This window comes from Pelodiscus sinensis, chromosome 17 (assembly GCF_052426305.1).
Source record: "Pelodiscus sinensis isolate ZL-2025 chromosome 17, ASM5242630v1, whole genome shotgun sequence".
Lineage (NCBI taxonomy): Eukaryota > Metazoa > Chordata > Testudines > Trionychidae > Pelodiscus > Pelodiscus sinensis.
Window position 1 is genome coordinate 18416370 of NC_143068.1, and position 23346 is coordinate 18439715.

The 23346-nt window shown below is 40.9% G+C and overlaps 1 protein-coding gene across 2 annotated transcripts in view; it reads right to left on the bottom strand.

Annotated features, from left to right (window-relative positions):
* The window catches only part of DOK5 (docking protein 5), a 111823-nt gene that overhangs the window by 55268 nt on the left and 33209 nt on the right, over nucleotides 1-23346 (bottom strand). For both annotated transcript variants that reach the window (XM_014579313.4, XM_006134664.5), the window contains exon 2: nucleotides 38-145. In XM_014579313.4, coding sequence (XP_014434799.3) covers nucleotides 38-145 — 108 coding nt within the window. The remainder of the gene's footprint in view (nucleotides 1-37; nucleotides 146-23346) is intronic.

The following is a 23346-nucleotide window of genomic DNA, read 5'->3' on the forward strand; positions in this document are numbered from 1 at the left end:
CAGAAATTTGATAAGCTTACAAACATCCAAATCTTACCTTGTGATAGCACCTGAAATAGGCAGCACGCTCATCTGAAAACTTCTCCAGTCGTTTTGGCCCTTTGCTTGAAGCTTTCTTGAATACTAACCAGCATCTCTGATAAATCTGGAAGCAAAAAAGAGTAAGCTTGGCATCTCCAATGATTTGAATATCATTGACATTTCTTAAAATCTTTTCTTTGTTATGCTTTAGCTTGTAAATAATTTACAAGTCACAAACTAGTTGTTGCTTATAGTAAAAATAAAACATTCTACCCACCATGGATCTTACATAGATTTACTGAAATCAGAAGAAACTGAAGGTACTGAAGACATATCCAGGGGAAAAAAATCTTTGTTGATTTGATTCAGATCATAATACAATGGTATGAAGAAAAATCTTCAGAACAAAATACTTGCCTGATCATTTACTTTAATGCTAACCACTAGAAACCATGATGCAAAATCGTGGACTTGCTAATTAAATATAATTTCTGATCCCAGGGGATCAATGCTATCGAGAGAACAGCTGAATTATTTTTATTTATACATATTGCATTATTATAGGTGAGTAATTAAAATAGATATTGGATTCAGTCTTGCTACATGTACTTCAGACAGTGACTTTGTAAAATCTTGATTCGAGCAGAAAGGCATCTATGGAACTTCCCTAACAAGGACAGGAGACCTCATTCTGTGTTTCAGAAGGGATTGGAAAAGTTACTGCACAACACAAGAGCAAAATCACTCAAGCATCCTGGAATCTAGAACCAAAGGGTGGAACCAATGAAATCAATGGGAATTTTACCAGAATTTTGCCATTAATCTTCCTCTTATGTTTGCTGAATTCACCTGAATTTTTCTTTTGAGTTTCTTTTCTACTTAATGAAATACAAGGGAAGTCAAAAGAGTTTTTCATAGAGCCCCCATGAACCTACCCATGTGCCACTAGCCTCTCCATCTACTGCTCTATTTCTCTTAATCTGTCCCCCTCTAAATTCAATTTTGACACCCTTATTATAATTAATTGTACTATGGTTGCATCTGGGGGTCAGCCAAAATTGACACACTTTCCAAAAATGTGTGGCTAAGTTAGAAAGAGTCCCCAGAACAGCCACAGAAGTGATTAAAAGGTTAGAAAACTTATGAAGAAAAGGTTAAAAAAACTGGGCTTGTTCAGTCTTGAGGAAAGATGACTGAACAGGGGACCTGATAAAGTCTTCAAATATGTTAAGCCTCTAAATACTAAGGCCCTAAAATTGTGATACCCCTCAAAATGCATTCACAGGAAAAGTACTAATTTTACAAATTTTACAAATTTGCTTGTGTGATTCACACACAAAACTGGACGTCAAATGAAAAATCTCATTTTTAAAGACGACAAGGAATGCTAACGTTAAAAAGTCATCACATTTTCCATATATTCCCCTGCCCTTTATCGCAGATTAAACGCATCTCAGACTTGCATATATTTACTCATAACACAAACAGGAAATGAAGAATTGTAAACGGTAATATCAAGAGCTTTGATACCTCTATTTTTAAATATTTATAATCATGTATCAACTATGTCACAATTAAGCCAGGGGTGGGCAATAAGCAGCCCATGGGCTCAACGCAGTTTGCAAGGATTAATCCCCGGTGGGCTGCCAGACGCTTTATTTACCTGTGCGCCTGCAGGTACGGCCACTTGCAGTTCCTGTGGGCCATGGGTCACTGTTCCCAGCTGTGAGAGAGCTGCAGAAAGTGGTGGCCTAGTTCATGATGCTCCAAGGCCAATGGGAGCTGCAAGCAGCCATGGACGCACAGATAAATAGAGTGTCTAGCAGCCTGCCAGGGACTAGCCCTGGTGAATGGCCTCTGGCCCGTGCGCTGCTTATTGCCCACTCCTGACTTAGGCCATGGTTTTGCATGACTTTGGCAATTCTTATACATAGAACTTCTAATCAGTTTACAGTGTTATTGCGGACAGAAGATAAAATGTGTTAGAAGATGTAAATAAAGAGAGAGTCACAAACATGAAAGGATATATTTAACATCCTCCCCCACTTTTTCTAGGAAGACCCAAGGCACGGTGACACAATGTGACCCACAAACTGCAAACCCAGCAGGAAAAATACAGATGATGGGTAACTTGAAGCTTGCACATGCATAATATATGGATTACCTAAAATCCAAAGGGCCGATGTGCTCTAAACCAATGGGACAAAGATTAAGTAATTAGTAACAGAGAAATATATAAAAGACCTAAGTGAGCATAGCCCCTAACCAGAGAAACACCAAACCAGAAACAGAGGAACGGGACTAAAAGACCAGGACCAAGGACCAGACGAGACCAAGGAAAGGTGGAAGAATATCCCAGTGCTCCAAATAAATTGATAAATTGAAGCCATTTATCAGTTCTGTCTTGTCTGGAATTATTTGCCTGGAATAAATAAATGTCCAAATGGCATAAGAGACAGTAACAATCAAAAACTGTACAGGGAAAGGCAAAAATTCATTGAGCCTAAATTGGGCAGGGGGATTGTGATTTGGTTTCTCAACTTTTACTCTCAACAGCTGTTATAAAGGGGAGCATGATCAATTGTTCCCCATGCCCAGTGAAATTAGGAAAAGTAGACACATGCTTAATCTGCAGCAATGGAGATTTAGGTTAGATATTAGGAAAAGCTTTCTAACTTAACAGCTTTTAAAGCTGTGGAACAAACTTCCAAGGGAGGTTGTGGACTCCTCATCACTGATGGTTTTTAAAAACAGGTTGGACAAACACACCTGTCGGGAATAATCTGGGTTTACTTGATCCTGCCTCTATGGACAGGGCAGGAGTAGGCACTAATTCTGAAAGGGGCTAACTTCACAAAATTCTGAAGTGGCCCCAGGCCACTCCGGAAGATGCATGGCCTCGAGCAGAAGGGGCGGAGCCAGGAGATTTCCCATGCTCTCCTGCTCACAGATCCTGATTGGCCTGGGGATAGGGGAGCGCAGGAAGTCTTTGCCCCCCACCCTCCCACCACACCTAGGGAGAGCCACCAGCTGTTTTGAACAGCTGGAAGTTCCCTCTAGGCGCTGCATACTCCTGGAGGCGGGAGATTTTACACTCTCTCCTGCTCCCATGCCAATCAGGGCCTGGGGGTGGGAAAGCTCATTAAGTCTTTGCCCTCTGCCCCCACCTTGCAAGGGGTGCACGGTGCCTAAAGTGAACTCACAGCTATTCAACAGCTGACAGTTCTCTTTAGGCAACGCATGCCCCTGGTAGAGGGAGGAGACTTTGCATTGTCCCCTGTTCCCAGGTCTCAATTACCATAAGGGCAGCAACAGGGTGGCCTCAGACTGGATCAATCAGCTTAGTGGGCTGGATCCGGCCCACAGAGGCTGTCTTGCTCACCCTGGCACAGGGCTTGACCTGATGTCCCTTCCAGTCCCACATTTCTATGATTCTAAACTCCTGAGGCCCATTATGTACAATACTGTAGAAACACAGATTGGTAAATAGTCCCTGCCTAGAGATTTTATAATCTAAAAAGACAAGGGTAAAAAGGGGGATATAGCACAAGCAGAATAAAAAATGCGGTGGGCTGAGAACATCATGTTAGTGCAATGGTTTTTCTACACTTCTGGGCACTGGTCTGTTACAATTAGCTAAATGGAAAGACAAGGGAAAGGGGAAGCAGGAGGGAGAAAGAGCAGGGAATAAAAAAAATGAATGAAGGAAGTGGGAATGAGAGGAAGAATTGTCCAGTGGCTAGGGCACTAACCTAAGATTTGGGAAAGTCAGCTTCAATACCCTGCTCTGCCACTGGCTCTCTAGCATTGGGCAAGTCACTTAAGACACTAAGGAACAGTCTATCTTTAAAATGGGAACAACAATGCTTCCCTACCTCATGTGGGTTTTTCCAGGATCACTGTATTTAAGACTGTTATGAGGTGCTCAGATATTAGGTTGATGGAAGCCATTTAAGTGACTTGAACAGAAAGAAAGTGTAGTGGTATGTCAGCTTTGGGAGGAGAAAGTAGTTCTTTGTTCTTACAGCTGTTGCTTCCCAGCTGTGTCCTCAACCTCCTTCGGTCTGAGACGTGTTCTAAACTTAACTCTTTAGTCGAACTAGCTCAGAATTGCCTACACTACAACACTACAGAAGCTCCATGGCAGTGTAGTAGTTGTGCCAATATAGCATCTATAGTGTAGACATAGCCTGATTCTCCCTTGTCCACTACCAAAATCCTCTCAGAGGTCTTTAGTTACTGCATTATAGCCAGATCCCAGACTTCACACTCTTTGAGCCCTCTTTTGCTTCCAAGAAGGTGGGGCAACACATGTTTTGACATCTTATCCTTTCTTGACGTCTCGGACTTCATCCGTTTCTTGTTTTCCCAATACCCTGGATTTCTCCTTCAGTATCTCTCCAGGGCTATGTCTAGACTACATTCCTCTTTCGAAAGAGGAATGCAAATTAGGTAAATCGAAAGTGCAAATGAAGCATGGATTTAAATATCCCACGCTTCATTTGCATATTCGTGTCACAGCGTTCTCAAAAAAGGGTTTTTTGAAAATGAAAGTGCAGTCTAGACAAGATTCTTTAAAAAAAAAAAAAAACCTTTCAAAAGAACCTGTACTCCTGAAAAAAATGAGGAGTACGGGTTCTTTAGAAAAAGTGCTTTACTTGCACTTTCAATTTGCCTAATTTACATTCCTCTTTCAAAAGAGGAATGTAGTTTAGACATGCCCTAGGTGCGTATCTTCCTTCTCCTCAGCCACTGTGCATGAGGGCTTACACAGGCACCACCATCTCTACTTTGCATACCTTCTCTCTCATTAAAGGTAGAGCTTTAATTACCATCTTGATGAGGATGACTCGCAGATTTATTTTTCCCATCCAATCCTGACCATCTGTTTGTTGCTCTAACTTCTTCCCCTGGATGTCTGGTGCAGGGGCTCAACCTGAAATTTCCTAAGACAGGGACCACTGGAGAGATTGTAACCATCCAGGGCTTCTTGTCCCCAGATCCACCAAAGAGATCAAGACGACCTGGCCCTCTTCTCCACTTCTGCTCTTTCTTGGTGAGATTTTCTATTCCCCACTCTATCATCTTGGAAGTCATCTTCAAGCCTTTTCCAAAACTCTCACACATATTCAGGTTATATCGAAATCTTCCTCTACCCGATCTGTGGCATCCATTCTTGTTTCTCTCCAGACAGTTCAAAACTCTTGTCCACACCCAGAAGAGCTGACAGTTTCCGTGGGTCCCAAAGCAAGGTGTGTGAGGGTCTGGCTTCACACCTTAGTAGGGGCGGGGGCAGCCAACCCTCAGCACTATCCAAATCACGGCGATGGATCTCCCCTCCCCCTCCAGTCCTCACAGCTGCACAGAATGTGCTGTGCAGCTGTCTGGAGGCAATTTAAAGGGACCCAGGCAGTGTTCCCTTTAAGCTGGGCAGCAGCCCTGCCCAGCCAGCCAGCTCCATGCATGGATTTCTGAGCCTCTGACTGAGAAGAGATGATTAATCAGCTGTGAAACTGTGCTGCTGCCCAGTTTAGAGGGAACACTGGGCCCAGGGCTCCAGCAGCCACCAATGACACAAAAGCAGCAGTGGTGGCCAGACCCCTGGGCCCCTTTGAATCTCCAGGTCTCACGGTAACTACCGCCTCCTCTCCACCCACCCCCACGTTGGCAGGTCTGGCCACACCATTAACATCACTGGTCTTGATTGCTGTAGCCCCATCCTCTTTAGCCTCCTCCCAGCGTACCTTGCCCAAACAAAGTGGCAGTTTTGGATGCACAAGCAATGCATGATCAACATTTAAAAGAAGGAAAAGGTGAGTTAAATTGTAACTGATGTAATGAATGTAATCATGTCCGTCACTTCAAAGCACAGAGCAATGCCAGTAACTGCAGCAGTCCTGAGATGATATTGTTTTCAGGAGCTAGGCAATTATAACCAGAGTAACAGACTAAGAAAATCCAGTAACTGGATGAACATTTTCTGCTTTATTAAAGCAGACATTAGATTGATTGTAAAGGTTAAGTGTGAGGATTTGAATCCGTAAAGTGAATAGCCAGAAGGCAAATATATTTATTTGCTGAGTGTAACAGCTGGGAAGACATTAATTTTCAAGTCGGGAATATTAATAACTTTTCATACATTTATAAATCCTGATTCAAAGGTCTGTGAATCTCATACTTTGTACTTGACTTTCTCATGGTGATTCCAAATAAAACAGTCTCGGAGAAAGATGGGCTTGTGTTTAAGGTGACAGTATGAGAATCAGGAGATCCAAGGTTGCTCAGCTCTGCCACAAATTTCCCATGTTACCTAGGGCAAGTTATTTGTGCACCTTAGTTTCTTCATCCAAATAAGTGAATGATAAAATATTTCTCTCTCAAGGAATTGTTTTCAGGATAAATTTGTTTGTGAGGTGATCAGGCAGTAAGGTGAAGCGCACCACTACATTTTAAATGAAATGTTTGTGTGCATTAGATATACACTTGTAAAAAATGATCCATTTATTGTGCAATTATACTGTAGACTGGCTATACTGAAAACAGGAGACATTTCACATGGGTTTAATCAGGCTGTAATTTTATTATTAGATGTCTGAGACTAACAGTGTTCAGTGCAGTTCCCCCTCCTTTTCCATCCCTGTCACTCAGGCAAATCCATTGCCGGGGGCTTATCATACCCCTGTCTTCCATGACTTTTCAAAGATAATCACTAATGGCTGATAATCACTAATGGCTCAGTCAGTTCCTTGAGAACAGCCTAGGTCTGGTGTCACATTGCAATGAGCCCGCATTTTTGCAGCTTTCTACTTGAAAAGAGTCTCATTGATGTTGATTCCACTTTACATCTGGGCCTGTTTGAGGTTTCTGGATGACAGCAGGAGTTAGTAACATTCTTCAATACTTAGTTTGAAATACTATCCTGAGAGTTTATAGGACACCTGCTAATCAAGTCAGTAAGCTATTGATTGTCTTAGAATAACGTTCCAAATAGCAAACCTGAAGCAGGTATCTTTATGGCACTTTAAAAAGGTTAGGGCAAAATATGAAAGTACTGTTGAAGATAATGGCTTCTACTTTCCATTTCCTTTGATCTAAGTTTCAATTAAAGACCAGAGACTGTATATACACACTAATGTAATTTAAAGCTTGAGTTCACAGTAGTAAAAAGTAGAATGTACGACAGCTTAATTTAGTAAAATTCATAAATGGATCCATATGTATTTTGTGACCACTGTCAACACACATTAAATCCAACAAAATACAATGGCAAGTAGTCAAGACAAGAACTAGAGATTATGTTTTGAAACTAACAACATACAGAAAACTCAGGTAGAACTATTCATGAAAAGGATTAGGATATTTAGATTATAAACTCTTTGTACAGTGTCTAACACAACATGGTCTTGGCCCATGACTGGGGTCTTTAGCATTATGGTAATACAAATAATAAAGAAAACACGTCTGGAATAGAACAACAAATCAAATAATCTTAAATGCATTTAAGAAACAACGTGCATTGAAGATCTCCCAATGTATGTACTCTGCTTAAATTATCTGACATCTGATGGAAACAAACTGGGGCTGTGCAGCTGTCTGGCAGCAATTTAAAGTCAATGGGAACCTTTTCATGGATTTCAATGGATCCATGGATCAGGCCTTTGGAAACCAATCTATGGTGCTTACTCTGGCTAATTCCAATGGAAATCAACATGAAGCTGGCTGGAGTAAAGACTTTGGGATAAATCTTTGAATTAAAACAATTTGGAGTTCAGCATTGGGAGAGAAATATCACTCAATTTGGATTTACATGAAGAAAAATGTAACATTTTTGGGCCATACATTTTTGGGCCTATTATTTTGAAAGTTGTGTGCACAAGAAACTGATTAATATGCATTTTCTATTGAGTATGTACATACATACACACACACACTATTTGCTATATCCATGTGAAAAACACCCGTAAAGGCAAAGCATCTGGCACTTGTAGCAAAAACACTGTCTGCCTTGTTTTCCTGCTAACAGACATAATAATGCAGTTCTATTGCATTAGGGGCTTTGAGCAGTTTGAAGGAAATAAAAAGCAGCATTGCCAGGTTCCCTTACCAGCTCAGATAACAGTATCTCTACAGAGACCTCATTAAAAAGGTACCACTAGCTATACCCATCCTACAATTTAGATATAACCAAACATTTCTGTTAAATGAGTATTTACATGTCTACATTGTTGTTGTAAACCAAATTATGTCATAAAGATGGAAAGCAGGAAACATGTTGCATGATGACTAAGAAAAGAGTTTTTCAGATGAGCTTTTAAAGGTGAGTTGGGCATCCAATGCCCTTGAAATTATTGGTCACTGGGTGCCTAACTCCCTTGGGCATTTGTGAAGACCTCACTCTATAACTCTGATTCAACAAGCAGGGGATAATCCCACTGACTTCACTGACATTTCTCATATGCTTAATATCTTGGAAGCCCAATAAGCTGAAATGGTACATGCTCTGAGGAAATAAAGGATCAGCAAAGCGAACGCAACCTACAGTAAACTTAGGAACATTTGGAAATGTAATACTGTATCCTTACATACAACTCAGTCGTTGCTGTAGCCATAACAACCTACAGTAGCAAAATCTGGTCATTTAAGAAAACAGATGCTCAGAAGTTAGATGTGTTTCATCATAAGTGCTTGCAGAAAATATTAGGCGTTAGCTATGAGGAAAGAAAAATGAATCATAAGGTCAGAAAAGTCACTAAAGTGAGGCCTATATCGCAAATTATTTGTAAGAGAAGACATCAATGGCTTGGGCATATGTTACAAATGGATCGTAACTGACTACCAATTATGGCTCAGTTGGAAGCAAGAAAATCCAACAAGAAAGAGGGGTGGACTTCAGATTACTTGGAAGCATGTGATTATCAATGACATTGAAAATTTTAATTTGAAATGGGAGAACTTAGGTCACATGGTAGCTGATAAGCAAACATGGAGAACGTGGGTAGCCCAATGTGCTGAGAAGCATGGGATGGACTAAGGTCAGGTAAGTACTTTGCTCAATCAGGACCTATTTTCTGCACAAATACTGGCTTATGAGAAGTGATTATTTTAATGAAAAATTGTATTTTTCCCTTGCTTTTCACTCTTCCCCTGCTTTCCATTCTATCTTTTTTTCCCTCCGAGTATTGCTCTGTTCTTCTAATAATTCAGATTGTCTCCCTTCCCCAATGAAGAAGAGTCAGGCACATTCACAGCCTATAGAGAATTCTCTCAGATGTTTTGCTTCATTGGCAATTCAAGAACACAGTCTGTTGAAAACTAGAGTTACTAGAGTTTGGGTATGTCTACACTAGCTCATTAGTTCGAGTTAAGTAGGGTAATTAGGGCAAGCAGAGTTGCAAATGAAGCCCGGGATTTAAATATCCCAGGCTTCATTTAAATGTTCCCGGGTGCCGCCATTTTTAAATCCCCCTTAGTCCGAACTCCATGCCTGCGGCTACACGCAGCACGGACTAGGTAGTTCGAATTAAAGATCCTAATTCGAACTACCGTTACTCCTCATTCCACAATCCATAGGGATCTTTAATTCGAACTACCCACTCCGTGCCGTGTGTAGCCGTGGGCACGGAGTTCGGACTCAGGGGGATTTAAAAATGGCGGCACCCGGGAACATACAAATGAAGCCCGGGATATTTAAATCTCGGGCTTCATTTGTAACTCCGCTTGTCCTAATTACCATACCTAGCTCGAACTAACAAGCTAGTGTAGACGTACCCTTTGTGAATTGCATTGTTTACGGATTTCTAAAGAGTGACCAAGATTAAACCCGTTTAATCCAGAAATAGGTCTGACAAAAAAAAAAAAAAAAAAAAAAACACCACCACACACACACACCCTCTTCTGCATTTACCTGGGTTTAGCACTTTGCACGTGTGCGGCAATTATTTTTTTTTTCTAAGTATCTTTATTATTTGTTGCAGAAATTTTATTAGGCATAGCGAGGAATAGGGTACTGACTTTCCCTTGTGCCTCTGAAAAATCTTCCCTTATTAGTATTATCATGGAACCTAGAGGCTCCAGCCAAGAACACGGCCCCCCACTGTGCCAAACTATACAAGCAACAGAGGAACCATGCCATGAAAATCATAGTCTATTTTAACCATATAAACCCCTACAATTTGTGACAATTTGGGAACCAGACTGGCTCCTAGTTAGGGAAAAAAAAAATAAAGATTTTTATTATATATACGTATATAATAAAAGATATATATATCTTTTTGAGTATTGATCCAGTTATCTCATTTACAAAGGGAACAACTATTTCAGTTCAGAAACTTTACAGCTCAATAAACTGAACAATAAAAGTCACATAATACCTCTTTTTTAAAGCATTATAGTCTTGAGGAAAACAATTGTACTGGATTAGTGGTGATACCTTTATATATAAAATTGATTAGAGGTCTGGTCTTACCCAATTACAATAAAATAGAGAAATAGGGCAATCAAACTTCATTGCCTTTCTTACTAAAAATGGGCTTTTTTTAATATAACAACAGTCCATAACGAAGAGAGCTATCCAATACCCAATCCTTATGGAACCAAAGCTTGCTTCTGACAACAAGTTTGATCCCAGTCCAGCCCAATTCAATCAATAACACAAACTCACATTCTTTTATAAATAGAGTCATAGCTGACAATCTATAAATTTCTCTTTTTACATTAAGACAATTATGCATAGCCACTTTTTTCTGGAACATTGCACATTTCCAAATCCTAATTGCAATATACAAATTTTCTATACTAATGCAGTTATTACATCTGAAAGTTAGAACAGTTGTTCGGATAAATAGGATAGTATGCTAAACTTTCCATTCTGAAAAAAGATTAAAAATTATTCTTCATGCTTGCTAAGGATTTGATTCACTGGACAGTAAGACTTTATATAATAACAAGCCCTTTGATTGAATGGAACAGAGTACTAAGATTACGAACTACAAATCTGTTTCAGATTCCAACCCTTGTCTTGCATACTGGCTTTAAGATTTTACTACAATTGGTGTGAAATTTGATTTAATCCTTAAACCTTATGTTTCCTACACTGATTAGAATGTTTATAGCTGCACATTTTAGACTGATGTGTACCTATGCATCTTTCCTATTCTAGATGTGCTTGCCTTCTCAACCCCACTTCTATCAAACAATGCTGACCACATACTTAGTTATTTTTTCTCCCTAGAGAAGGTTGACGAGCCTGCTACTGCAATAGGATTAGTTATCATCATGTAATTCTACCGGATGTATTTAAGATGGAGAAAGCAAATAAATTTAAAATGTCCAATTATACTAACAATAATATATCCTAAAGAAAGAACAAAGATTGAATCAGATCACTAATTGTAGTTGTTTTACTAAATAGGATAGGCCTTCCCAGGGCTGGCTCACAACATTTTGGCACCTGAGGTGGGAGGAACTGGGGGGGTGTAAAATGACGCCCCCATTCTCCCTTCGCTTGGGCCAAAATTTTGAAAGGTTTCAATTCTGCCTTCTTCCTGTCTATTCCTCTCATGGTTCTGCTACCTACCTCAAAGGAGAACTAACAACTTAAAATGCCTTGTTCAAAGATTTTAAGTAACACTTAACTTTCAAATGCCTGAACAGCAAATGTAACTTTTCTTGTCTGCATAGTAAACACTGCTATTTTTATCTATTTGAATAATCAAAGTGATGTTTCTGTGCCTTCTTGGTTGCAAAGATTTGAACTGCTTCCTGAAGGTCCACAGTCTGGGCCAGCTCATGCTTTAGTGAGATGGTTGCAAGGCCAATCAGTCCCTCCTGTGTCATTGTGGAGTGTAGATGTGTTTTTGTTAATTTCAGCTTGGAGAAGCTGCATTTTTCACGGGCAACTGTTACAGGAAGTGTTGGAAGTATGTGCAGAGCAACAAAAGCATTTGGAAAAAGTGTGGTAATCTTATTTGTGCACATATATTCCAGAACAGCCTTAGGAATTGATCCTACTAAAATGTATCTTGAAAGGGCTTTCAGTTCATCACCTAAATCACTCACATCAATATCGCACATGTCCTCATGTGTCAACACTACCTCTAGTGCCCTGCATTGCTGGTGTAGGTCTTCTTCAGGTACAGTGAAGAGTTTGGGAATATCATACAACCTCCCAAATATACTGCTGTATTCCTTGAGCTGCATGAAATGTTCTTCAACTGACTATATTGCATAATCTAGCACCTGGTTAAAGAATTCAACTTTGAATTGTTGTTTGGGGTCTCTTATGGGATTATCCCGTGCCTCATAATCAAAATGTCTTCTTCTTCGGTGACTCTTGTATTTTTGAATGGGTGGGAAAATAGCTTCAGTGTGAAGTTCCTCTGCCAACTTCTGTGCACTCTTCAGAACATTTTGAAATCCCTCATCTGACCAGGAAGACTATAGGTATGACTTTGCTTTGTCCAGTTTTTCCATTGATCCAGATATATCAAGGTCAACACCTTGGAGTCTCTTGCTTACAACATTTCTTTCAAACAGTATGTCATGTTACAACAGTAAGCCACACAGAAATTTGAAGTTATGTATGTTTCTGGTGATTCCATTTTCCTCTGCCACTGTTCTCCCATGAACAGTTCCTGTCATAGCATTACCCTCGATAATGGCAACTATGACATCATCTATCTTCCTAATTTGGTTTTGATAGGTTTTATCGCCTCCACTCGACTTTCCCATCATGTGACACTCAGTAGTTTCAGTGTCAGAGAGGATGTTCCCAGATGTTGCTTCAAAATTTGCCACCGATGAGTTGATGCAGAGAAAAATACACAGATGCTTTGAATTGCATTAAAAAATTCAGCAGCCTCACTAGAAACTGATGCTGCATCACTGTCCACAGTCCTGGATCATCTAGACTTAAGGAACTAAACTCAGCAGCAGCTGTTTCTTGTGCCTCCACCACACTCTTCTCTGATCTACACTTTTCTTCAGGAATGTGCATGGTAACATCCATTTGAGATGGCGATATGGATGCTGCAGTAGCTGCCAGGTCACTGTCAGCCGACGGTCAGGGCAGGGTGTGGTGTGTGTGTGTGTGTGTGTGTGTGTGCTACACACCCGAGACTTCAACTGCTGAGACCGGGGTCCCTTGCAGCGGGCAACCTGGAGGAAGTTGACGGGCGCCCCAATAAGCTTACAGGGAGAGCTTATAACAACTCAGGTTTTAGCTGCTAGAATGCACGATCCCTTCGCAGCGGGCAGCCTGGGAAAGACTGAGAGATGCCCCAACGGATCTGTCACCTGGGAGTGACACAAATCCAAACGCCCAACCTCTCCCTATACCTGTCCCTTATGACCGGCTGAAGTTCTTTTAAATTGTGCTTGGTTCTGTTACAGCAACTGAAGGAGTCAGGTTAAAGCTTAAACAGTTACAGGTTTATTAAAGAAGCTTATAAATCATATGGTTACAATGGCTATTGCTCTCTCTTAACTACTAGCAAATACTGTATAGATCTTAAAAATGGTTACAAAGAAGATAAAGATAGAAAAATAGAAATAATAGTACCAAGTAACAGCTTAATCTTTAAAGAGCTCTAAGTCTATGTGTACACTTAAGACAGAGGACCACATCCAGGTCCAATTTTTACCCCCTTCTGTGCCTCTTGACTCCAGCGTGTCAGGCCAGGGCCGGTCCCTCAATTCCTAGGAAAGACAAAAATACGAGGTGGGCGTCCCCATAGAACCTCGGGAGGTCAAACACCTAACCCGACCAGCAGGTAGAGGGTAGATTGACACTCAAAATGAGTGTGCTGCTGGACCCATCTTTATACCCATGGGGTCACGTATTTCTCTTTCTTATCTGTGATGCCAAATAGTGCTGGTCTGCCTTTTGTGAAACCAGTTCTTACAAGGGAGTTGTGAACTTAATTTACACTTGTAAGAGAGAGTTGAGAGGATTAAACTGGAAGTACTGGAGATTCTTTTCTCAGTGGGGGATTCCTCTCCCAGGGACGGCTGTGTGTGTTCGTATCAACATGGGTGCCAGCCGGGCACTTCTTGCAGCCTCGAGCTCAGCTTATTGCCTTAATTGTTCTCTCCTCATATCTATGTTTTCAGCTTACTCTGAGTCAGAGTAACTCGCATATCCTGATCTCGCATCAAAGCAGATCAAAGCTTAATGGCTATGCTGATTTTTCTTATTGTTCCTTATCTGCCCTGTATACAGGCATCTCAGAGGGCAAGCAAGATGGATGAGATGGGGGTGGGGTCTGTCTGGCTACAGTCACCTGCACTCTGACTAACTGAAAGATCAGGCATCTCCTCACCTCTGAGATCCTCACTGGGGCCAGAAGTCTCACCGTGAACATTTGTGTCTATGTATCTCAGGACAGCTCCTTTCTGCTTAGATAGGAAAGCGTCCTTTGCTTTTTTCTTTTTCTGAATGTAGCCCCAGAGGGGCGTTTTCTTCTTGCACTCATGACTGCTGTTCTGTGCCAGCTATAGTGGCTCTCAACACTCAGCTGAAGGGGACAAATAAGCAGACTGGAAGCAGGGCCTGAGTGAGGGAAGATATCAGCGTCTTAAGGGCCTAACTGGCTCCTACTACTTCAGCTGATTGCCTGTTCTCCTCAAGTGGGTTCAGGGAAGCAGCAGGAAACAGGAAGCTCCCTGAGAAGCTGGTGTTAATCAGTCCCGGCTCTTGGGGGTGCTAAAGAGGTACATAAAAGGCTCCTCCTCCTCTCTTTCCCTGCAGCTCTTGCTGCTTTCTGTTATTCCCTCTCACCTTTTCTCCTGCCTGCCTGTTATGTCTCTTGTGCCCTCCTTCCTCCAGCACAGCACTCCACCATCTCTGTACATCTAGAGCAGAGAGAATACATATGCACACGCAGCAGACACAATTGTCTAAACTCTGGGTCCTAGTGCCCCTCTCTCCCACAGTCTGGCACCTGAGGTGACTGCCTCAGTTCACCTAATGATAAGGCCAGTCCTGGGCCTTCCTATAAAACTTTATCTCCCTCCTTGACAAAGCTTTTTTACTTGGATAGTCAGCATTTTACAAAGACATCACCGAGGTAATGTTAAGTAGAGAAAATACATTGTTCCTACAGGAATGGGCATAGCTAAACCCATCCAGTTAGAGCCCAGAGAAACATGAAAAAGAGTTATTGATCCTCCTCTGTGACTGAGAGGAGTGTTAAGGTACACATGGCACTGTAGTCTCCTGTCGCACCAAAGGAGAAAGGAGGGGATAAAGGGGGAAAATTGCTCCAGGGCCTGGAAATTCTAAAAGGCCCGGGGCTCCCATTCGGACCCCTTAGAATCGCCATGAAAGCGCCATACGGCACTACACAGCCTCACACTATGCACTGTGACTAGCTCTGAGGGTAGGCAGGCGTGGTTTTGTGCTGTCCGGTGGCACTGGAGCCCAGCTGCCACAGCTCCACCCTTTCTGCCTGAGGTCCTGCCCCTTCAGGATATGCATAGCTGTCAACCCCACATTGCCCAGGGCCCCGGCAATCCTGTTGGCTCCTCTGGTAGTCTCCCATCCAGTTGGCAAAGGACATGTCTATTCTCTGGAAATATTTAACATGCAGCAAGGTGACCAAAGTTATGAGAAATGTGGCTAGATCAAAAGATTTGGAAGAAAAATAATTTAGAAGGAAGACGTTTTGGGAATTTGTTGGTGCCACCGCAGTGAGCAAGTTATAAATACCTAGACAAAACAGATCAATACATCCACGCTCACCACTTCACTTTCTTTGCATCTGAACAGACAGGAAGAAAAGAAATGAGGACAAGGGAAACTAACAGTGCACTGAAGGTTCCCTAAGTGCAGATTCAGAGATATAATTAATTTAATGCTTAAATTAAAATGGAACCACAGCAATACCTTAATACTTCGATATTGATTCAGACACATGGCAGCTACTATAGCAAAAAGCTTTACGCAGCTAAGAAATCTTGTATGTCAAATGGCAGGAATTAGTTATGGGTGAAGAGATTCAAACAATGCTTGAACTAATATTAGTGGGAAAGAAGACTTCTGAGGCACCTGGAATTCCCCCATGTCCCAGCTCAGGGCTTGATTGGAGTAGCTAACTACCAAGAACCAGAGAACGAAAAGATGGCATTCAAGAGATCAGTCAAAAAAAACCTTGCTGAGATAGTAACAAAATCACCAGAGACTTCATGGGCACAGCTATGAAGAATTAGATCATTACAAGAGAAAGAAAAAAAAAATCACATGGTAAATCAGTTATCTCCAGGATATGTTAAATGAGAGTTTTAATCCTATTTTGATATTGGGATGTTATTTTCATGAAGGATATGAATCTAATTCAAAGGTAGAATACCGCCTCAGTTCAACCAGATTAAAGATTTGGGTTTTTTTTTTTAAATCATTATCTGATTTTTAATGTCAGTAAGTAAATGCTACATATTGTCATGTTTACACGTATGATGCAGTAACGTGCAGAGCCAGTCAAACAAAGCACTTAAGCAAACTGCAATTTAATCCACACACCCACTGTCCCACGTAGTGGCACTTAGACCACTATGAATATGTCTATACTACAGAGGAAGAACAAAGCTGACGATGTCAATCTTCCAGAGTTCAAATTAGCAAGTCTAGTGAAGACAGTTAATTTGAACTGAGAGGGGTGCTCCACTCAATCCCGGTAGCCCTGCTTTCATGAGGAGTACGGGAAGTCAAAGGGAGAGTGTTCTCCCTTTGACGAGTGTTCCCCCTTTGACTTCCTACAGTGTGGACAGCACCAAAAGCCGAGTTAATATACGTTGACTTCAGCTACACAATTAGCTGAAGTTGCATATCTTAATTCGACTTTGTCCTGTAGCGTAGACGTACCCTATGAGAGAAAACGAATTTGCTCTACTACCTTATCTGAGAGACAGCTGGCTTTTAGCTCAGTCTGAGTGGAGGCTCGTGCACTAAGCTCCAGAGGTCCCAGGTTCAGTTCTGCCTGTCAGCATTACACAATTACAGATAGAGACCAGACCATAAGCACATTTATAAATTCTACCATTTACTATGCAAGCTGCAGTTCACACTTTCATAATCATACATGGAAAGCTAAATTAGCCTATTACAGTACTGCAATCAACAACAAGCAAGCTGGGAAACCAGAAAAAAAAAATCTTTGCTATTTCTCCCTTCCCCATTCTGATTAGCATGAACCAGAGACCTTTGGAATTTGTCAAGGCTCAACTGCTCCACCTGTGCCAAAATAAACAAGAGTGCCATAGCTAGACCCTTCAGGTGAGATATTGAAAATTCAAATTCAAGTACCCACTCTGCCTAACTCAGAGGAAGGACTTGAATGTGGATTTCCCAGGTGAGGTCCCTAACCACCTGGCTATTTAAGAGGGGAGAGGGACAGAAAAGCCTCCGTGTAGCTCTCTCTCCTCCTTCCCACATCACAAACAAATTCAAGCCTGGAACTGAAAAATTCTTCCCAATGAAAGCTCATGGAAATGTATCAACTTTAACTCAGCACTTTCTAATGAAACCATTTTTTCCCCAAAAAAATTCCCAACTAGTTTTTGTGCCCAAATTTGATCAAATGAGGAGACTGGGACAAAATAAGAGGAAGATGCTACACAAGTTTTAAAACAGATAATTTAAATTGCTTACTTTGGGGCATCACTGCCAAAGGCTGAGAATTATCAAAAGCGGCTGTTCAAAAGTAGGTAAGTATGTGCATCTATGGATTAACAAATTAATCTGCAATTAGCAAGGATCTGTCATTTCACTAACCAAAGGATAATATTCTTAAATAGTACTTTGATTGGAATTTATGCTTCTTAAACTAGGAATACTAGAAAACATGGTCACATGGAATGACTGTGAATGAGAAGGTAACTGGATCCCTTAATTATTTATTTACAGACTAACACTTTAATGTTGTGTTGCACAATGCAGTCTGCAGCCCACTCCGGGTACGTCTACACAGTAGGGCTAAAACTGAAAGCTACGCCACTTGAGTTATGTCAATTGCGTAGCTTAAGTCAAAATAGCTTATTTTGGCTTTTGGTGCTGTCTACACAGCAGGAAGTCTGAAAAAGAGCACTCTTCTTCCAACTTCCCTTGCTCCTCATGCAATGAGGGTTACAGGAGTTGGAGTAAGAAGTCCTCCAGCTTGGCATTATTTTGACATTATATTGAAATAGTCTGCATCTACAATACAAGCAGTTATGTTATTTCAGAATAACATCAATTATTCTGAAATAACACTGCTGTATAGACATACCCTCAGTGATTAGATAATCCAGGCCAGGCTTCAGACTGACCCTGTTCCTCAGTCTATGAGCTGTGAGTGATTTTCTAGGGTCCCTAGCAGCCTTGGTATAAAAACCTTTTGTTTGCTACATCAGTGTCTGCCACACGAGTCTACATAAAATGTCATTCTTAACACTTCTACGCTGGTGTGTATTGATTTTGTATCTAAACAGACAAAGTATGTTGGTTTCCACTAGTACTGATTCATTATTATAGAGAGCTACCACACAGAACGAGACTACCATAATATGAGCCTAAGAGCATCTCAAAGCCAGAACGCAAGGGGCTCCCTGGTATCAAGTAGAGAATTTCAACTGGCCTTACCAGCTCAGTGTCAATGTCATAGTTTGTATCAAACAGAGGCATATCATTGGAAAACCAACAACATGCTGATCATTAACATTCTTGTGGGATGTATGTGCGGTAAACACTGAAAGGACTATACAAATATGAAGGAAATATCGAGCTAAAATGTGTGTTACCCATATGAATCTGGGAAACAGATAAACAAGTTCTTTTTCCAGACAAATTCATGACTGATTCCTCCATTCAGGTCTAATCACAGACAACCAGCAATCAATCAAGTGGCCATTCATTGGCATATCAGACACTGCACGGGTGAATCAATTTGCATTGTAAAAAGCACCATTAGAGAAGAAACCAGCATGGAACCATCTCCATCAGACTCCTTGGCAATTTTCCTCAGAACAGGGGCACTGGACTTTAAGAAAGATGCATTTCAAAAGTTCACTGGACTATAAAAAGGTAGGGTTCTCTGCCCCTCTCTCTCTTTCACTAAAGATGACTATTCTAGCAAGGTGGCTAACCACCTCTTGGCCAGGGTCTCTCAAAGTACTCAGATCCTTAAAGTAAGCTAAGAATCTTACCTTGAACCAGGAATGTAGCTGTATTAAGCCTCAGTCAATAGAAAGCATTTTTGAACTTTGATTTGCTTTTAACAATTGCTAATTTTGTCCCTTATATTTGAACTCACATTTGTATCTTCTCTCTCTGTCAACCAACTATTTTGTTTTAGTCCTGTATTTTGTTTCAGCTACACCAGACTAACACGGCTACATTTCTATCACTTGTCAACCAACTAGTTTTACTTTGAAACTAAAACAAACCAATAATATGCTGAAACAAAATACAGGACTATGTAGCACTTTAAAGACTAACAAAATGGTTTATTAGATGATGAGCGTTCGTGGGCCAGACCCACTTCCTCAGATCAAATATTGGAAGAAAACAGTCACAACCATATATACCAAAGGATACAATTAAAAAAAAAAATGAACACATATGAAAAGGACAAATCACATTTCAGAACAGAAGGGGGCTGCGGGGGGGGGGGGGGGGGAAGGAAGGTAAATGCCTGTGAGTTAATGATATTAGAGGTGGGGAAGGGTAGATGTCTGTGAGTTAATGGTATTAGAGGTGATAATTGGTGAAGCTATCGTGTGACTATCTTCCCCAATTATCACCTCTAATACCATTAACTCACAGACATCTACCCTTCCCCACCTCTAATATCATTAACTCACAGGCCTTTACCTTCCTCCCCCCCCCCCCCCATCCCCCTTCTGTTCTGAAATGTGATTTGTCCCTTTCATATGTGTTCATTTTTTTTTTTTATTGTATCCTTTGGTATATATGGTTTTGACTATTTTCTTCCACTATTTGATCTGAGGAAGTGGGTCTGGCCCACGAAAGCTCATCATCTAATAAACCATCTTGTTAGTCTTTAAAGTGCTACATAGTCCTGTATTTTGTTTCAGCTACACCAGACTAACACGGCTACTTTTCTATCAATAATGTGCTTGTACAGAAGTGACTGTTAACACGAGTTAATAAAACAAACTACAGTATCTGTCTCTTGAAAGAAGCGACAGACCTCATAATTTCCCTACTTGCTGCACTGGAGATTGACATTCTGGCATTCAATTTAGATGGTTTAGAATAGAACCATAAAGCGAATGCTGAAGGGACCTCCAGCCAACGCCTGGATGAGAGAGTTTGTTCCCACTGGCCTCCCGCTGTGTGGAAACCAGCAAACTCAGCTTAAGATGACTCCAGCTACATATTTTATGTAGGCCGGAGTTGTGTACTTTAAGCCAACCTTTCAAGACTAGTGTAGACCTGGCCTAAGACATGACTATTTTTAAACCACATTAGACCTCTTTCTGGATGATTTCATTCAGAATTACAGGGGTCTTAATTCAGTTTATCTTAATTCACTTTGGAAGTAAGGCTATATTAATTCAGAATAAAAGTGTCCACACAGGGATTTAATGCAGTTTAACTAATTCACTTTAAATATTAATTCAGATTACTTTTGTGAGGGTCCCTGTGTAGACAGGCCTTAAGGAACATGTCTCCTATCATACACAGACACCACAAACATTACTGAGTCCCATGGGCTACCACTGTGGTGCAATTCCATTGCTGCTTCATGACTGTAGGGATGAGAATATTTACTGCTCCCCAATCTCTGATGTCTCCCTGAACTCAGGCTATTTACAGGGAACATGATTTGATCTTAACACTAACATACTGAACTCACATGAAAACTCCATGTATCCAAACCCATTTGCAAAACCATCTGTGTAATTCACACAGAATAAAAAGGGAAATGGAAAATGCTAATTTTACTGGGTTCTGTGATAGAGTTTGCTTGAACATATTCCATCAAACACTACAGCTGAGGAATTTGTTTGTGGATTCAAATTCAGATAGGGATGCCATATGAACAGATGGCTATAGAGAACCTACTGTGAAATTGCTTTTTGGAGATGTTAAATGAGTCAGCACTTTCAGTCAGAGTCAGCACTTTCAGTCAACAGTAGTAGCGCTGCAAGTATGGAAGCCTCTGCAGTTTAAACCTGTAAACAATTCCTGGCTCCAACATCAGCACCACTTTGCACCATATTGGGCAAACCACTTCTTTCTCTGTACCTCAGTTTTGCCCTCTGTAAATGGGGTTAATTATACTTAGCTCCTTTGTAAACTGCTTTGGGAGCTACTGATGTCAAACGCTGTAAAAGTTAGTTATATTAGAAGTGCAGAACTTAAATGTTTTGTAGCTGCTTAAAATTACACACACACACACACACACACACACACACACACACACACACACACACACACACACACCCCCCTAGACGATGCGGTTTCCAACTACAAAAAGTCAATCAAAACATGTACATGGTAGGCTGGAAATTCCAGTGGCCAATCTAATCTATAAACTGGGATCCAATAAAGTGTCCCAGAGAGAGTTTAAATAGTTCTTTCATAAACCGTATATTTATAGACATTTCCAAAATGGCCTCAATCAGGCTCCTAATATGCAAGTACAAGTCTATTGAGAATTTTGCCATTGCATTCAGTTTGAGAAAGATTCTATTGGATTCAAAATGCTAAATTTTCAAAAGCAAATATCTATTTGCTTTGCATGTGTGCAACCTCCTGGAATTTAAAGCTAAATTTAAATATACAGCCCCTGGCTCCTGTGTGGGGTTGTCAACAGACAAGTTTGCTTCTGGAGGACTAGGATAACAACCCACCTGCTTTGTGGGTGCAGTAGCATTTTGGATACAATCATCTTGGGATAAATCTTCAAGGGTATGTCTACACTACCACCCTAGTTCGAACTAGGATGGTAATGTAGGCAACCAGAGTTGCAAATGAAGCCCAGGATTTGAATTTCCCGGGCTTCATTTGTATAAAGCCGGGCGCCGCCATTTTTAAATGTCCGTTAGTGCGGACTCCGTGCCGTGCACCTACACGCGGCATGGAGTCCACACTAGCGGACATTTAAAAATGGCGGCGCCCGGCTTTATGCAAATGAAGCCCGGGAAATTCAAATCCTGGGCTTCATTTGCAACTCCGGTTGTCTACATTACCACCCTAGTTCGAACTAGGGTGGTAGTGCAGACATACCCCAAGAGTGCACTCTTGTGGATACCACTTAAGGGTACTGGGCATCTATTACAAGCATGTTTTTGAGAGTTCTGTTCAGGACACTATGATCTACATCTGCAAATAATTGCAAAATATATCATCACATCCAGCATTACAATAATATCGGCACTGAACACTGAAAATAAATATACACTGAATCTGATCAGTTTAAAACAGAGCTGAATCTGATCAGTTTAAAACAGATGCAAATAGTTAGCGGTTTCAGTGTCAATTAAATGGACTCTTCCTATGATCACCAGGAATTACGAATGACATCACTAAACTGATTTTAGACCTGATCTAAGGGTGAGGGCTGAAAAGCTTTGGCTTTTCTTTAATACCCATCACCTTCAGTTGAACACAAAATACTGGATTCTCAGTGCAAATCAATTCAGTTACACTGGCTCTGATTTGCACCAAAAACTTGGCCCACGTTTCTCAGGAAATAGATTGAGCCAATACATCCTCAATTCCCCCTATACACATTTTATAAAACGGATACACCTTAAAAGTACTGCAACTCTTTGGGGGGTTTGTTTGTTTGTTTAACCATAAAAGCTACAGGCATGGGCCATCTCTTGGATCTGTGTTTGTACAGCACATGGTATAATAGGGCCTTGAGCCATGACTAGTATTCTTAGGCACTATGCAGTACAAATTAATTTACATTTAAATGTTTTCTCCTCCAAAACGTTCATTCTGTCTTCAGTTCCTGAGCAAGTCAGTCAATATGGAAATGGAAAATGCCTTTGTACTATTTACAAAATTTGATAGACCATATCCTCAGCTGATGTAAATCTGTGTAATTTCACAGGCAATATCCCCACCTACACTGATTTACACTGACAATTGGTCAGCATATGTATTCCCCTCATTAATATTTTTCACAATAAAATCACAAACACAAAAGAATTACAACACATCCAGTCAGGTTGCTCAAATTATTTGTGGCAGGGGCTAACTAGCAGGACAAGCAATTTTGTTCTGATCAGAAGCAATGAATTTTTCTTTCGAAATATACAGTGGACAGAATTCCAATTAATGCTGGTACTTTGGCTTTTTTTGTTGGCTTTCAG